The sequence below is a fragment of the Propithecus coquereli genome, unplaced genomic scaffold, assembly GCF_000956105.1.
Source record: "Propithecus coquereli isolate 6110/MARCELLA unplaced genomic scaffold, Pcoq_1.0 Scaffold423, whole genome shotgun sequence".
In the NCBI taxonomy this organism is placed as follows: domain Eukaryota; kingdom Metazoa; phylum Chordata; class Mammalia; order Primates; family Indriidae; genus Propithecus; species Propithecus coquereli.
In genome coordinates, this window is record NW_012149986.1 from 2648183 (window position 1) to 2665782 (window position 17600).

At 47.4% G+C, this 17600-nt stretch overlaps 1 protein-coding gene across 2 annotated transcripts in view; it reads left to right on the plus strand.

Annotated features, from left to right (window-relative positions):
• SYK (spleen tyrosine kinase) overlaps positions 1-17600 on the plus strand; it is an 88328-nt gene that overhangs the window by 58420 nt on the left and 12308 nt on the right. For both annotated transcript variants that reach the window (XM_012653578.1, XM_012653577.1), the window contains exons 4-8: positions 7603-7741; positions 10161-10239; positions 10609-10658; positions 11773-11841; positions 17417-17513. In XM_012653578.1, the coding sequence (XP_012509032.1) occupies positions 7603-7741; positions 10161-10239; positions 10609-10658; positions 11773-11841; positions 17417-17513 (434 nt within the window). The remainder of the gene's footprint in view (positions 1-7602; positions 7742-10160; positions 10240-10608; positions 10659-11772; positions 11842-17416; positions 17514-17600) is intronic.

Here is a 17600-nt window from a genome sequence, read left to right on the forward strand (position 1 = left end):
TTTGTGGGTGAGATTCGACCACACCCTTTATGATGAATCAGTAGATGCAGTAAAAGGGTGTGCAGGATGACCTCCCTGTCAGTAGGTGGCACTTGCTGGGAGGAGCGAGCTGCAGTGCTGTTTTTGGGTCCTGTAGCCAGCCCCTGTTCCTCCGGAGAGGCCCTCTTGTGCCTCGGGTGGTGGGTGGGGCCCTGAGACTTCCAGGTGTGTCCTTAGTCTCCACCTCAGTGGGGTCAGGTTGGGGAGTGAGTCTGGGTGGGGCTGGGTTGGGTAAGGCTGCCTTCAGGCTCCACAGATGCTGTTAGCAGGGGTCAAAGCTCTATTCTTTGCTTCTGTGCAAAGCTGCTGGGAGGTGCTGAAATGGCTCCACTCAGCTGAAAGTCTGGGCTTGGGGGGTGGGGCTGTCCTAGTCTCTCACTCTGGAGCAGGTCTGGCTCCTCTCCACCCCCCGACTCTCTGTGGCCTCTCCCAGGCCTCTGCCAGCAGGCAGGACCTCAGGCTGATGGATCTCCCCTGGCTGTGACGTGGGCTGGGAGGTTCCCTACCCGCGATCGCAGGCTGAGCTGGGTGCCCAGCCCTCTTTTGGGAGGAGGGTTGCCACTCAGGCAGGCTGATCTGCCCCTGCCACACTCCTCAGTAGGCTCTTTCACAGATATCCCTTTTGTGCCCCGGGGCAGTGGGATCATGACTTGGGTGTCCAGGGTCTGGTCTGCAGGCCTGTCCCCTGGGCTCTGGAGATCAATCCCTGACCCTTCTAGGGGGAGGGGTGCTGGTCTTGAATCACCTACAGGGTGCCCAAGCTGGATCTGTTTCACTCCACCTTGGGATTTGCCACGCTCTCCTGGAGTCCCCAGGCAAGCAGCACCTGGGAGGGCTGGCGGGTAGGGAACTTGCAGTCTGAGTACCCCTCGGTCTGCTATAGGGCCCCAAAAGGAAAGGTCCCGTTCCTTGGAGATGCCTCCGTATGGTGGCTAAATTGTCTCTCTGGGCACCCACGGGTAGGTAAGGGCAAGGAGGGAATGGAGCAGTATGGCGTCTGCCGATAGGCTCAGGTCTGCGTGCGGGGAGGTGCCCCGAGGAGCTGGGAGCCCAGCGCCGTGTCCCCAAGAGGCCACCGCTCGGTGGCGGCAGCCATCTCTGGGCTGGTGTTGGCAGGTCTCTCCAACCGCTCAGGAGCCCACCAGCAGTCTAAGATGCAAGGGAGGGGGAAGTTAACTGCTCCGCCTACCCTTGTCCCTGGTCTTCAAGCCTCTCGGGACCTTTCTCCTTCCAGTTCTCCTCCGCAGTGTCTTCCCGTGGAGTCTCCTGTAGTTTCAGGCACCCTTCCTTCCGACCCTCACCCGATCTATGTTTTTCTGCTAGTTTATTTTTTTCACTTTCTTCTAAAATCTGTCTTTTTTGCAGAGACACTCTGACTGGCTGCTTTTCTCGTCCGCCATCTTGGCTCCTTGACACCTCACTTTCAACATAGGTGTTACTAACCCTTTGCAGTGTAAGTGGGACTCGATAGAAGGTAGTCACAAAAAAGAATTATTCACATTATAGCCCATTTCTCAGAGAAATTGAGATAGCCCCTAAGAAAACACACTTTTGTATTTTCTGTGACCAAGAAATAAACCTAAATTAGGATAAAAGGTGAAGAGTGGGCGTAGTACCTTGGGTTCCACAGGTTGTACACAAAGTCCAGAGGAGATGACATCTAGCAGCAATTCTCAAATGTTTGTGTGCAAGCCACTTGGAGGGCTGGGTAAAGCACGGACTGCTGGGTCCCACCCCCTGAGTTGTAATTCGCTAGGTCTGGGATAGGGATCAACAGTTTACATATATATCAAGTTCTCAAATGATGTTCATTTGGCTGGTCTGGGGGCCCCATTTGAGCCTGTTTGAGATGCATGTTACCTACCTATGCTAAATTAAGAATAGTGATAATTCCAGATTTTCATAGTTCGTTGGAGGGTCCATAACCGTATTTGCGGTTGGGAATATTCCTGCTACCTACCCCAAATTCTGTATTATTTGACTGGTTTTGGGAGAGTTAACCTTAAAACTACTTCTATATATAGAAACTTCAGTGAGATAGTAAAGAAACTCAGGCCATGAGTCAGACAAGCCCTGCCACTTAATAGTTCTGTGAGTTACACTTCATTTCACTCTCTCAGTCTCAGTTTACTCGATAAGAAAATGATATTTTATTTGGATCATTATGGAAACAAATAAGGTAACATGTATAAAGCTAAGCTAATGGTTCTCACATATCTATGCTTCGTACATCCATGAATTCTTTTCATTCATTAATTCTGAAAAACACTTAGCTATTTTTTCTTTCTTCAAATATTACTTTCCTTCCATCTTACCATTTCTTTCTTCAGAGGCTCCTATTAAACATATGGTAGGCCGCCTCAGTTTATCCTCTATATTCTATTTTATTTTTCATTGCCTTTTTTCTGTGTCCTGCACTATGGGTAACATTATTGAATTTGTCTTCCAGTTCACTAATTCTTGCTTCATCTGTGTCTAATCTGCTGTTATACTAATTCACTAATTTTTTTTCCCATCAATTAAAAAATTTCTAGCAGTTCTGTTTGTTTGGCTTTTCTTTCAAATATTTCTGGGCATTTTGGGGAGTATCTTACTGGTTGCTAATTTTTATGATTTCATATTTCTTTAAGTATTTCATACATAGTTTATATTCTATATCTGGTTATTCTAATATGGAAAGTCTTGCAGGACATAAATCCCTATCTCTTCCCCTCTCTTTTCCTTCCTACTCCTTTTCTCATAACTCATGTTTCCTTATGTTCTGGGTGATCTTTTCTGAGCTCATGTTTGATTAATATTCATCTGTGGGAATCCCAACTGTCCTATGCTGGGAAGGCTTTCCTTCAGAGTTGAAGGGGCTTTTTTCTGCCCAGGTCCTCCCTTTAATGTGGGTGGCCCATGTCCAGGTGCCCTCTGTCCTGCCGGCCTAAGATGCTGATACTGGTACTTGCCATAGGCCAAACCCGCTTTGTTTCCCCTTATTTGCCACTCACTTTCCCCTGTTCAAGGTTCAACTCACTTTTTTTCTATATTTAAATTTCAAAATTGAATTGTGCACTTAGAAAAAACCTGCTTGTTCATTAGTGAATGAAACTGTGTTTGGCTGTCACAAGCCTCCCATAGCACAACAAAAGCTGTGATCCCGCAGGCTCTCACATCCACCGTAATTGATCAAAGTATGCCATTTTATTTGACACGTGGTTTTGTGACCATAGGTCAGCACAAAGAGTCATGGCCTGTCTGAAGCTAAACGTTCAAAGGGAGTCGTGGGTTCATGTCAATATCAGTTCATTGGTGCTGGTCAAAGTCTCCTTGAAGGTGGAAGAGAAGACTCGTGAACTGATTCCTCCTTCATGAGCTACAGCAGAGAGAGCGAGCGAGAGGGCATGTGTAATACAGGTTTTCAAAAGGCAAATGTGTTAAGAACAGCTTGCCGTGGCCCCAGATAGGGACTATGTTCTGGACTGATCTTGCTTTCGTCATCTACATAGAACACACATGTGCCTCGGTGTTGCTGCAGTGCAAGGCAAGAGCACTCAGAAGTTGCATTGCCTTTGGTCTTTCATGGATCAGTAGAGCTGGCATTTCTCCTGCCTCTTCCTGGCATGCATATTGTTGGGGATGCACTGGCTCCCACTCCTCTCCTTCCCCTCACCCTGGCTCTCCTTGAGAAGCCTGTGCTGGGTAGATGGCTCTGGGTGAAGACCACCCACCCCCCAGCGTCAGCGATCTGTCTATTTGTATGTCCAGCCTGGCCACAGTGAATGGTCCATCCTGTGCACATCCTTGAATATGGCAGATCCCAGGCACCCTCCTTCCCTTCTTGACTCTGATGTTCTGTCCAGCCGTGTTCCACTCTGCCGTGGAAAAAAGACATGGGAGAATGAGAACATCTAAGTGGGCAGGACATGCCCAGCAGATACAAGGCAATGTCCGAGGAGGCCGCCCTGAGCGTCCCACTATCTCCTGGGGCTTCACTTGCCCCTCAGTGCCTGACTGTCATCACCACACATTTTCTCTCCCCCAGAAGGGCGCAGAAGGGTAGAAAAGGGGTTCAGCCCCTCCAGGCTGTGCCTCAGCAGAAATATCACTCTCCCCCTCACCTCTGTGCAGTGCTTTGGTGCCTGTGAGGTACAAGACTTGCTTATTGCAGAGGCCAAGACTGCCCACCACAAGAGAGCAGCCATGCTGCAGGAAGCCAAGGACTGTCTCAAGGCCAGCTAGGATGACTTCTCAGCCTCATCTCGAGCTTAAGCCCTGGAAATCCCAGGCTTTGCAATAGCAAAACACAAATTGTTAGTGTACCCCTTCCAAGAGAATCGTTGGGAAAAATTATTCTAAAAATATACAAGGAGTTCTGTAATCAGCCAGCCGACCCCAAGGGTGGAAGGCAGCCAGCTGGCTGGGAGCCGGAGGCTTGCTTTTGTTCTCGTCCTCTCTGGGAGCCTGTGGGGCCGTAGACCTGGGTGGGGATGCCGAGGCTGCCGCCAAGGGGAGAGCCCTCAGTGACAGGAGCCGGCCAGAGGAGCAAGGCTTCAGCTTCAAACCAGCTTTTCTGCTATGTTACATTAAAAATAGCCCAGCCCAGGATCTGCCTGCAGCCAGCAGATACCTCACAGTTGCTGGCGGTTGCTGTCGAGAGCCTTCTGGTCTCCAGATGCGGGGCCTGTGGGTTTCCCTTCTCTGCTCTCGTTTCCTGCCAGCTGCTGCGGGAGGCAGCTCCGGCCGCGAGTCCACAGTTGGTCGGTAGTCCTACCTGCCAGTTACCTGTGGTGTGGAGCTGGCCGGCGCTGCCTGGGGGAGCACACCAGACAGAGGGAATCTCAGTGGGACCTGTCCTCTTGTGGACCTCAAAAAGGTGGGGGCCTTTGAAGAACTCACTTTTCCATAAGCAAGGGGTGCTGTTTCCTCCTGGTACCAGCTCTCTTTTCATACTGTTTTTATTGTGAAATATAAAACACAATATAAGAGAACACAACCAAATAGGTACAACTTAATGAATGCTTATCAAGCCAACACAGTGCAGTCAAGAAATAAGATACGCCCAGCATCGGCAGAAGACCCCTTCCCTCGCCGCCGCTCACACCCCTCCAGCCTCCCCGGAGGAGGCACCACTTCCTGGACTCGTGTGTTCATCACACCCTTGCTTTTTGTTGTTTTGTGTTTGTTTGTTTAGTTTTCCCACCTGAGTGTACCTCTCTAAACAAAACTGTTGGCTCTTGTCTGTTTGGGGACTTTGTATGTATGGACTTACGGAGTATATTTATGTCTGTGAGACTCATATACTTTGTGCAGCTGCCGCTTGTTCATTTTACTGCTTTACAATGTAACATTCTACTGTGTGAGTTCCCCAGTGGTCATGACTGCGCAGGGCGTGCGCAGTGCTGATGGCACAGAAGCAGCCAAGCACACTGTCTGGGGCACACGGGCGTAGCGCCCGTGCCTAGGAGGGGAGTTGTTGATCCTCTGGGGCTTCAGTAGGTTCAACTTCAGGAGCTAATTCGAAATTGTCTTCCAAAGCGGGTAAACCCGTTTATGGTCCCGCCAGCAGCCTAGGAAGGCTCCTGGTGCTCCCCATTCTCAGCAACACGTAGAATTATTAATATCTTTAATTTCTGCCTGTCTGAAGAGTGTGGAATGGTATTTCCACTGTGGGCTTAATTTGTATTTGTCAGATTTCTAACGAGGTCGACTGCACCGCCTCCCTGGGCAATCTGTGATCCTCTGTCTCAGTTTGAACAAAAAAGTCAAGGTATAAGACAGGGTGGAGCAATCCAGAAACCAGGGTTCAGGTCCACTGCTTACCTCTGTGACCTTGAGGCTGCACACGTGAAAGACTAGCTCATGGAGAACACTTTGGTGTGGCCTTTCGTCATCATTCCCCGAAGGCCAGCTCCTACAGGCACGTGCGTCAGCTCGCAATGCTTTGGCGTTTGTATGGCTCTTTGTACCTGCCGGCCATCCTGCTAGCCATTGATGTATACAGAACAAGCAAAGCAGGCATAAACAGTCCCACACTATAAAATAGCTTCTTTATAAAATAGACTCAGTTCTCTCTTTATATAAAAATATGTTTTACTATATGGTTTGGTTATTTTTTTTTATAGTTTTGGCTTAATAGTCAGCAACTACTGGCTTTCACTGGCCGTGTTTCTGTTGGTTTGGGAGGAAGGAGCTGCTGTCACAGGAGGGGAGTTCCGCAGAGCCTGGGCGTGTCCTGCACCCTTGCCAGCTGCCCTGGGCGGTGTGGTGTGGAGGGCACCTGTGCACTGTGCACAGCCACGTGCTGCTTGAAAAGACACTTACTGTGCCATAGTTCAGTCTTGGGTTAGTTGTTGAGGTGAGTCTCTGTGGCAGGGAAAGAAAAGCGTGGCCATGTTCTAAAGTCCATCTTCTCTCGTCGTGGCTGTGGATCTGGCCTCTTGTAACTGGCAGAAAGCATCAGAAACTTCCCCAGTACACAGTGGCCCCTGGCAGCCGGGTACAGTTGAGCTCCACCCTGAGTATGGTGCTTGGCGTTTTGGGGCCTTGGCTTCCTTGTTTTAGAAAATGCAGGAGCTGAGGAGGCTTCCTGGTACTTTCGAGACTCACCGTTCTCAGTCTCATGATCTGAAGGGCGAGAGCTGCTGAAAAGGGAGAAGAAGGCTGCAGTGGTGATGACGAAGAAGTTAAATTGGGGGATTCACACCCATTTCGTGCCCTTGGCCTCCACTTGGACCTCGACCTCCCCAGATCCTACAGGTCTCCCTGGTGGGCCTCTCGTCCACCCGCAAGTCAGAGGTCTCTCCTCTTGTGCATCGTGGTGGGTGTGTTTAGCTGTTGTTGCCAGACTCACAAGTCTCAGTTCACCAGGACACAGGGCGGGGGTGGCACTGAGGGTCACCCACCATGACAGTGACAGAGGAGCCTTGGGGCGGGTCAGCTCTGGTTTCACCTGCTGCTCCCTCACCCCAAAGTGCATGTTGTTTTCTCCTTCTGGGGACTTGGCGGACAGTGCCATCATCTGCGTGATGTTTTGATTGCCACCCTGCCGTCCGTCCCTGCAAGTGGGGGAGCGGGAGTGGTGAAGATGGCCGGGTACGGAGCTTGCGCACCCCTCCCTCTATGGTCCAGAAGGCTCCTAGTTAAAACGCCCACCAGATACCCCCAACTGCACCCCAAGCTAGGTGTCAGTGCTGACCCAAATGCAAACCCTAGTGAAGAAAGGTGAGTGCAAAAGTCTCCCCAGGTTCTCAGGGGCCCGGGGGGGTCCCACGAGCTGGTCTCCCTGAGCAGCATTGCTGGCGCTGAGCACCAGACTCTGCTGACCACCACCCAGGGCTCCCGGGCCCTGCTGGACCTTAGCTGTGCTCCAGCCCCAACCTGCTAGCATCTCCTCTGCGCGCTCGCCAGCGTCATCCCGAACCGTGAGCTGGGCCTTCCTGGGTAGAGGCCCACAGGCTGCCTCACACAGCTGACGGTTCCGGAGAATGGCTGCTGGCCACCCTGGCCAGGGCGCTTTTTCCAGGTTCCCCCCTCGGGTCGAGCAGGCCTGGCGTGATGTGGCCGTGTCCTCTCTTGCAGGATCAGGGCTAGAGACAACAATGGCTCCTACGCCCTGTGCCTGCTGCACGAAGGGAAGGTGCTGCACTATCGCATCGACAAAGACAAGACGGGAAAGCTCTCCATCCCCGACGGGAAGAAGTTTGACACGCTCTGGCAGGTACGTGTCCTCCTCTTCCCTACTCGTGTGTAGGGCACAGGGCACATGGGGCTTCCTGCCCTGCACACTCTCGCGGTGGCCCGGTGGTCTCAGACCAGCAGCAGCCCCTGGTCCCTGCCCCACCTGCCCCCTCCAAGCCTGCTTCTCAACCTCCAGGTGACTCAAATGTTTGAGAAGCGCTGGTCCATGGACCACCATGGGAGGTGAACAAGGCTCCGGAAGGTTCCATAGTTCGTCCAGGGCCCCTCAGCCCCCAGTGCCATGAGGTGATGTCCATTCGTGGCTGTGTTCAGAGTTTAATGGGACACCCTCCGCTGGGAGCGAGCAAGTATTTCTCTCTGGATGTTCTAACTAGAGCAGAGAACGGCCTTTCGGACAGATGCACACAGAAATAAGGCGGGGGAGGAGGCCTGGGCACGGCCCAGCGCACCACTCCCGAGCTGGGAGAGGCCGACGGGCGCGCTAACGTCGGGCACCTGCCTCGTGGCAAACCCAGTCTCTCCCTGTGGAAATCCGGACAATTTAGGAAGTAAGGCCGTGCTTCCGGGAGTCCAGGCTGTCGCTTGTGTGGGAGTGTTGCAGCCTGGTCTGAAAGGGGCTTGTTCTTGAGCCAGCTGTTCACAAACCCTGAAACAACTCAAATGTGGAAATTAATTAGGTGCTAATGAGCACTAAAACTAATGCTCCTCACTGCTGTTCGTGGATCTGTACTGAGCACAAACTGCTTGTCTTAATTTTACGTCACAGCTACGTTGGCTGACACAAAGGGAAAGGCCAGTAACAGGAGTACTTTATGCATGATTTTAGCAGAGCGTCCTATAAACCAGAGTGGGTTCAGAGACAGGGAGAAAAGCAACCGACTCCGCCTCACTCGAGAACAGCAGCTGCCTTGAACTTGGTGCGTGAGGGGTGTGACCGGGCACGTTCGCATGTCCTCCCCCAGGCCCGGCCGGCAGCCACACGTGCAGTCGATACCAAGCAAAGTCAAAGTCCTGTCTTTTTTTTTTTGAGACAGAGTCTCACTGTGTTGCCCGGGCTAGAAGTGAGTGCCGTGGCATCAGCCTAGCTCACAGCAACCTCAAACTCCTGGGCTCAAGCGATCCTCCTGCCTCAGCCTCCCAAGTAGCGGGGACTACAGGCACGCGCCACCATGCCCGGCTAATTTTTTCTATATATTTTTAGTTGTCCAGCTCATTTCTTTCTGTTTTTAGTAGAGACAGGGTCTCGCTCTTGCTCAGGCCGGTCTCGAACTCCTGAGCTCAAACAATCCGCCCGCCTCGGCCTCCCAGAGTGCTAGGATTACAGGTGTGAGCCACCGCGCCCGGCCAGTCCTGTCTTTTTAAAAACTGAGACCACGGACCTTCCGTCCCTTTGAAGCTCTTCAAGTAACTACTGGCTAGTGTGATTTGGCTCCTAATGCTATAATTGGAAAAAAAATATTGCTTTTCTGAATGCCAGGTATTATAATATTCTAACACTAGTCATGACATTAACATTGTCCTTTGGTTTTGTGGCTCATTAGCATGTCTCATTATTGACCACATTCTTTGCTTTATTTTAATGGTCTTGATTTGAAACAGTATTCAACCTTTTCTGTGCTAGCGGCCCAGAGCACATCATGGATGTTCGCAGGGAACATTGCCTTCTGGGCATTTAAGGCCCCTGAAACCCTATATGCCAGCCACTCACAGTGTCAAAAGCTGTGCACTCAGTGTAGTGTTAAACATCTCTAATTGTTGCAAAGTGCCTTGTGAAGACCCTTTACTATTTTTATTGCTTCCTCTGGTAAATCATAATTTTCAGCCCTAATTAAATATTTCTAGCTGTATATTTTCTAGGCACTGTGTTTAGGCAAGTGCATCAAAATGCCAGCAATACCTTCCATTTTTATGTGCATGATTTCATTCGTTTATCTTGACAGCACTGGAAAGTACCTTGGTACCATATCCCAAGTCGAGGGCTCTACTACTATTTTTCTGAGAGATGGTAGTTTCTATACTACCCTATTTTGATGTTCTTTTCTTTAGAGCAGGCAGGGCTCTGCAAACCCACAGTTGAAATCTGGCTCTCAGCCTGTTTCTGTGTAGTCCTAAAGATGATGGTTCTTATGCTTTTAAAGGGGTTGTTTTAGATAAATAAGTAAGGACCAGGTGACAGAGGTGGTGTGAAGACCACAAAAACCTAAAATATCATTATCTAGCCCTTTACAGAAAAAGTTTGCTGACCCCTCTCCAAGAGGGAAGTCCCTAGCTGTGTGCCGTACCTCCCCATGCCCCCGTAGAGTGGACTGTCTGCAAACAGAAGCATTTAATGTCCTGGATCACTTTGAAAGCCCAAAGGGCAGTCAGCAGCTCTGAATCACGATTTCTGTCTCCTGAGCTTCTTATTTACCGCACTTTCTTGCTTTCTTCTCTTTCAGCTAGTTGAGCATTATTCTTACAAAGCTGACGGTTTGATAAGAGTTCTTACAGTTCCCTGTCAAAAAATTGGCGCACAGGGTGAGTTACCAAGACATTGGAGTCTCTGTTTTTGAAATATTGGTCCAAATTAGCCTCGTTTTAAATTTGGCTTATTGCAAATTCAGGTTAGATGAGGCCTTATTTTTATTAACTGATTAAAATGATGTCAGATCACTCTAATTTTGTATATCATGAACCAGAAAATAGCTGATTGCTTTAACTTTAAAAAAACAATTTGTTTTAATTGCATGTGGGGAAAAGTAAAGGAGGATCAAAAGACTGGTCCGAGGAAAGTGTGCACACCCCTCCCGCGGCAGCCTGTCACAGTCACGTCCACCGAGCTGCGGGGGCGGGGAGTGGGGTGGTTTTTGCTGATACGGAGTAACTGTTCATGCTCTTCCCAACTAGGAGATGTCAATTTTGGAGGTCGTCCACAACTTCCAAGTTCCCATCCTGCGGTGAGTGTTACTAGAAATCCCTCTGAAGGGGAGGCAATCGTACAGTATCACAAACTGAAGGCTGTACTCGCAGGACTGGTGGCCCCTGTTTTGATTGCCCTTCAACACACCCTTTGATAAACTGGGCTCACCAGTGGGTGTCAGGTAGAATCAGCCTCTTACCAGTGCTAAACTAGCCATATTTTCTTAATTTCTCAGCTAGGTTAAATTCTTCCCATTTTCAAAAAGTATATACAATGAGGATGAAACCCAATGTGAAATCCGAAATAGGCCTCCTGTCAGATATGGGAAATAGGAATGTATTGTTCAAGTTGATCCTTGAACCGTGTACACGTGCTTTTAATCCATGGGACCTCACCTCTCGTCTCCCTCCAGACTCTGGGAGCTCATGTACGCTTCATACTCAAAGTAGGAATTAGTTTCCTGTTCCTTCTTTGGGGACCTCAGTGTGGGCTTTTAATGCCATCTGTGAGGTGTAGCCCCTACACCTCACTTTTTGCCTATTAACCCTTGAAAAACAAAATCTACAGAAAGCCAAATATACCTTGTGCCCGCAGTGAGGACTGTGGGCTGCTCAGGAGTGAGCCCATGTTGAAACAGGGGGAGGCGTCCAAGGGCAGCACTTGCTATCAACTTGAATTTGCTAAAATGCCAGTGAACTTTGGGATCAATGTCTACAATATAGCGCCTTTGTGGAGTCATCACTTTATTTTACCCCTTTACCGGCGCACGGCACCCTTACTTGAACGGTCTGTGCTCCATGAAACAGACCCGTTTTCCTTTAGATGCACGAGAGCTTAGAGCTGAGAACTCTTAAAAGAATATCAAGCCCTATACTTAGCCATGCGTGACACCATGGCTTCAAGAATTTAGATATTTTGGAATTACTTCAGTGGGAAATATTTCCCAAATACTTTTTTAGTTCCTTCTGCCCAGGGGTTAGGCTTTTCCGGAAGCCCTCCAAGTGATCAGGCTGCTCCCACAGTGAGCTGCGGCCGGGAGGGGCAGCGGTGCAGGCGCAGGGGCGAGTCGCCGGCGTCGCGGAAGGAAGGAAGGCGTCCTGTGCTTGTTTCTCGAAACACTTACCGTTCTTCTTTGCCCTTGCGGTTTCTAGACTTGGTCAGCGGGTGGAATAATCTCAAGAATCAAATCATACTCCTTCCCAAAGCCTGGCCACAGAAAGGTGCTAAAGCGTCCCTGCTTGCTGTCCCTGACTGAGTGGTAGGACTGAGCAGCCCTCAGCTGGCGCCCGCCCGCCCCGCGCGTGCCCGCCGCACACCGCTCGCCCTGCGCGTGCCCGGCCTGCGCGTGCCCGCCCCGCCTGTCTGCCTGCGCCGCTCTGCGCGCCTCGCCCCTGTGCTTTCCACGTGCGTCCTCCGCCCCGCCCCGCCGCTGCCGTCGGTCCGCTGTGGTGTGCTTTCTCCGTCATCAGTGGGAGCTCCTTCTCTTGTGGGATAATCTTTCCAGGGACAGCCAGCTTAGGTTTCCGTGGCCAGAACCGCACGTTGCGGCGTGCTGGGCTTGGTGACGCCAGCGCCGCCCCCGTGCTGTGAGGCGAGCTGTGAGCCGAGCTGTGAGCCGGCGGCTGACTGTGTGGCATCATTGCGCGGTAACTCCAGGAGGGCCCTGGATGCCTGACACGGAACTTTAATGTGTAAAAAAGACATGAGGACCAGAAAAACCATTTTTCTTTTTGACGCGATGCTGTTGACATGTGATTGATTTCTGTAGTTTGCTCTATGATTCACTTTTCAAGGAAAATAAAAAGAAGTCATTTTTTATGACTTTTGTTTCACTTACTCCCCCACACAAAAAATGTATATATAACATGTGTGGATTTCTTTTTTTTTTCCTATTTTTATCATTGTTGGGGTAAAGTTGATTCTTTTATTAATAATTCATTTTTATGTCAATTGATGCTCTTCCAAACATTTTAGCATATAACTGGGAATCCACTCATGAAGAGGATTGCCTAAAGCACTTACTAGAAACAACAGAAGTACAAAGCATAAAAGCCCTGAGATTTTATTGGATAATAATGTCCTAAGCTGACAGTCATACTCAAGAGATTTTTAATCTTGTCGAAGCTGACAGTCATACTCAAGAGATTTTTAATCTTGTCGACCATAGAACAGAGAAGTGAGTTTAACTCAGTGTTTGAGAGGGAGAACACTGTAGAACACTATGTTCTACACTCGAATGGAATAACTCTCCACAGATCACTCACAGTGACTAAAGAAAAACCTAGAAAATATGTCTTAGTATATCTTTAGTCTACAGGAGAACATGTCTTTAAAAAATTGAAGATATAGTAAATATGGCTACATAAAAATAAAGAAATATGTGCTTGGATAAGAACCATAACATCATCAAAAGAGAAATAAGAAACTGGGAATAAGTATTAGTAGTTATGACATATGTGTAAGGTTAATGGCTTTAATATAAAGAGAGATTTCATAAATCAAGAAAAATATCAACTATCTCACAGGGTAGTGGGCAGAGAATATCAGTAGGTAGATTATAGTAAAGGAAATATAAATCGTTTATAAACATATGAAATGTTCAACTTCATAATAAGAAAAATGCAAGCTAAAACTAAAATGCCCAACCACGTCCACCTACGAAATAGATTCAAATAAAAATGCTGGTTACACACCGTGTAGCAAGGATGCGGGGAATGAGCACTCTCACACTTTAGTGGAGAATTGTGAAGTGATACAATCTGTAAAAAAGGCAATTTTGCAACATCTATCAAAATTAAAAGTACATAAACTCAACTCTGCAATTTTATTTCTAAGTATTCATCATACAGATATTCTTGCATTTATATACAATCATGTGTATATGAAGGTGTTTAGTCCACCACTGTATAATTGACAAAGTCCAGTAATAATTTAAATGTACATCAGTGGGAAATAAATAAAATCAGTTACAGTAAAATTGCTACTATGGGAGCAATTTATTATGAAATTTTCATAATACAAACTAAAGGGCAGATGCATTTTAAACTTTTCTTTGGAAATTAGTAACGTGTATGCTTGTAAAATATAAATGAATTTAACTAAAGAATACATGTACTGGTCATCCTTAAATGATTGAAATCCTCTCATTATTAGTTCTGGAATTTTTTCCTTTGCTGCTTTAAGTACGTAACCCTGTCCTTCTCTTAAGGAAAATAGGCAGAGTTTGAACAACAGCATCCCTGAAAATTTACAGACAGCTTTTCAGCTTCACATTTCAGACACACATTCTCTAAGAGGATTAAACTGAAATGTGTCCTAGCATTTCAAATTAAAACCCATTTTTCATGTTTTATTCCAACGCACACATTGATAGAGAGTATTTTAAAACTTACATTTAAATATATAACTTACTAGGGGTCAGCAGGGAGAGGGAAAAGAAAGGAAAGAAGTTCTCAGGCCATACCCTTTTACTTGGTGAAGCCTGAGCAGCAGATCAGACCCTTGAGAAATATGTTTCCATATAATTAGCACCAGATTTTAGATCTTTGCTGTCAGGTGAGAGAAGATTAATTACAAAGGTCAAGTGTTATTTTCATGGATCTCCAAGCAAAGCTAATCCTATCCCTATCCGAGCCAAGGGACTGCCCTTGTCTTTGGGGGTCCCCATTGGACCTTGGTCATCCCACCAGAGACAGGGAGCCACGCTTGCTTTATTGCAGCCAGTATTTCTAAAGCCACTGGCTCTTTGTTACTGCAGTCATGATGAGTATGTTGTCATCTGCATTACTGTTGTTAAATGTTTTGAGAATCTGGGGTAAAAATTAAGATAAAAAACGGACATTAGGACACATGACAATACTGTGGAATCAGGAAACTCTGAACTAGCCTATCAGTTTCATACAGCAATAATTTTTTTCTCTTTTGCTCACTTGTGAATCTCCAGATTTTAAACATAGGCATTCAAAGAATATTTGTCAAATACATGTTCTATTTGCATTTAAGTGAATAAGAAGTCAGGGATCATAACTTATAAGTGAACATATTATTGTGGAGTGATCTGTTATTACCTGAATTTATAAAATTGAAAAATCACCAGTTGCTCTTTTGGAAGGTAGAAAGCTAAGGTATGAAGTGCCATCTAGTGGTGTCCTGCAGGTTTTTTCTCTGTGCTGAGTATTGGCAAAAATGGAAAAGAGGAACTGTCAACATTTCATTTACAAATTGTTGATTACGCAGAAAAGATGACACTATTGATTGGAACAGAATAGATGACAAATGCAAACAGAAAGAATAATGACAAATAATAATAACGTGGACCAGCAATACATTTTTCATTAAAATTAAAATTTCATTAAATTTTTAATAAGAACTAAACAATTTGTCATTATGCCTTTGTGCTCTTTCTTTACAAAGTCCTCAAATTCTTCTTTTCAGCTGGGAGTTTGCTTCCAGAGGTCGTTTTAGTTGTTTTTGTTTTTCTACTACATGGCATATTCATAGAGTACTTTGGGGAAGATGAAATTTGCATTTCGTATCTTCGCCTTTATCATAAGTAACCACTGCTCTGCTCTTTATGCCTGTGTCCCCTAGAAATGACTTAATAGAAAGCCTCCCGTTTCTTCCACAGAACATTCTTCCAAGCATGGTGCCACACCTTGTTACGATCCCATCAGTGTCAGAAAGGAGTGGGGGCAGGGGCCTGGCTAGGAGAGAGCTGGTGTGGGGTCTTGAGGGGCATGCCAGGTCCTTTCATAATCACCAGGTGGTCTGTGTTGGGCAGCGTGGAAATAAAGCCCTGAGCCACCTTGGCTGAAAATATGGAGCCCAAACTTCCAAGGGAGCTCTTCAGTCTGTTTCCTTATCCATAAACTAAGATAGGCTAGGGGTGAACAACACACTGCCAACAAAGTATTCAAGTCCAGGAGATTAGAATCTCTGTGTCCATCACTACTAATTCTTATTTCTCCTGATACCCTAGTATCTTTTTCAGCACATTTTTACAACCCCACTTCTATTTTAAAATTCTTCTCCACAGGAATCATATGTCAGATAATTACATAATTGCATTACATTTAATTGTAATAAACCTTTTTAAAGTCCTCCTGCTCTGGAGAACAGGAGTGAAATCATAGCCTTGGAGACATATGAAATTTTTAAACGAGAGAGATTGTCATTTGGCGTTGTCCATACTTATTTCTCTCCATTAGTGTGAAGACTTGAGAGATAGCTAATTTTTAAATCGCATTGGTTTATACTTCACATCTCCAGGTTTAAGAAGTGATTGTCATTCATTCATCCATTCATCCATTTGTTCAACATATTTTGGTTGAGCACCAGCCACGGGCATGGCATGGCTACCAATGCAGCGAATGAATGCCAGTGTCCCCTAGAACTTACATTCCATTTTCATTCTTGCTGTATGATAGCTACTTCTGTTAAATAGTTCAGTAAGAGTGCTGAGATAGTCTGTGAGAAAATGCATCCAATGATATTCCTTTGACAAATAAGAGCAGACATTCTTTAGTCCCTGGGGCCCCTTCGGCGGGGCCTACCTCTGACAACACACAGACAGCATGAAAGGAGGGAGTCCAGGTGCCTGGGGACAAATGGCCAGTGGTGGGAATGGCATATTGTGACTTCATCATCCTACTTTTAGTTTCTGGGCTTGTAATATCAAGAAAGCAGACAAGGATTTAGTGTGTGCTGCAAGATAAGTGACTGTGTGATGTTAAGCTTAATGTGTCTGTTTGTTTAAACTTCTCCAAAATCTGGCAGCATCTCATTTCTTCGTGGCCAGTGTTTGGGCACTGAGAAGCTATATGGACATAGAATATTGCTACTCAATTCACATCCCAAAAAAAAGGGTTTGAATTGTGGTTTTACTGTGAACTAAATTTAGTAGCAATAACCTTGTTTTAATTTGGGAGTGAAAGTGGGTCAGGAAAACTTTGTGATAAAGACTTTCAAAGCGGAAGGTCCTTAGGAATAAAAGAAGTAGATTTTCCCCCAGTTATTTCATGATGCAAATTGATGTCATCAAATAAATAATCAGGAAGCCTGCCATTAGAAACAGCCAGCAAAGCGCTGTTTCAGACAGGCTTCCCTCACCTGCTGCGGATGCAGGGAGGAATTCCTTCCTTCAGGTCCGCAAAGAGGAGTCCGGGTCGCACCGGGTCCGTGAGTACTGCTAGCAGCAGGCACGGCGCTGTGGCCTGGGCGGGTGGCAGCTGGCCTGCTGGGACGTGTAGCTCGCTGGCCAGTGCCACCCTCTGGTGCCCACCCGAACGTTGCTAGATCCCCGCCGGGGATAAAGACGCGGGGGGGAGGCAGGAACGCAGACGTTTGGGCGTCGGGAGGTAGGCGGGAGCAGCTGGTGGGTATTCATTTTCCTCTTCAACTAAATTCCGTGTCATGTGAAATTGAAGAGCAAGAGTTAAAGGAGGAAAAAGACTCTCAGGGGACCATGAAGCTCCTCGGATCTGTTGGCAGGAGTGCGAGGCTGGGTGGGCGGGGCATTTCGCCCGGCGGCCGCAGGCCTCTCTCACCAGAGCCCCAGAGCCGAGAGCCTGGCTCTGCAGTCGCGGCCGCGCGAGCTTTATTTCGCCCTCGCAGGATCCAAACAGTCGCCCGAAGAAAGAGATGAACTTTGTTTTCCTTCTTGTCTGTCTTAGTTCTTTCCTTTGTCGTCCCTGCATAAGTTAAAATGTGATTATTTGAAAATAAAAATAATTACGCAGGTCAACTCAACAGTGCATGGATGGAGAAAAATGACCTGTCATCGTTTGTGTGCTGTAGGCCTCTGCTTCCCAAGGGAGCCGGCCGGGGAGTACCGGGAGTTCCGCGTCATTCAATCCTTACGAGCCAGAAGTAGCGCCCTGGGCTGCGGAGCGAGGTGAGAGGCTCACTTGTATGCACGGGAGGTTGGTAGGGTGGCTCACTCACTTGTATGCACGGGAGGTTGGTAGGGTGGCTCACTCAC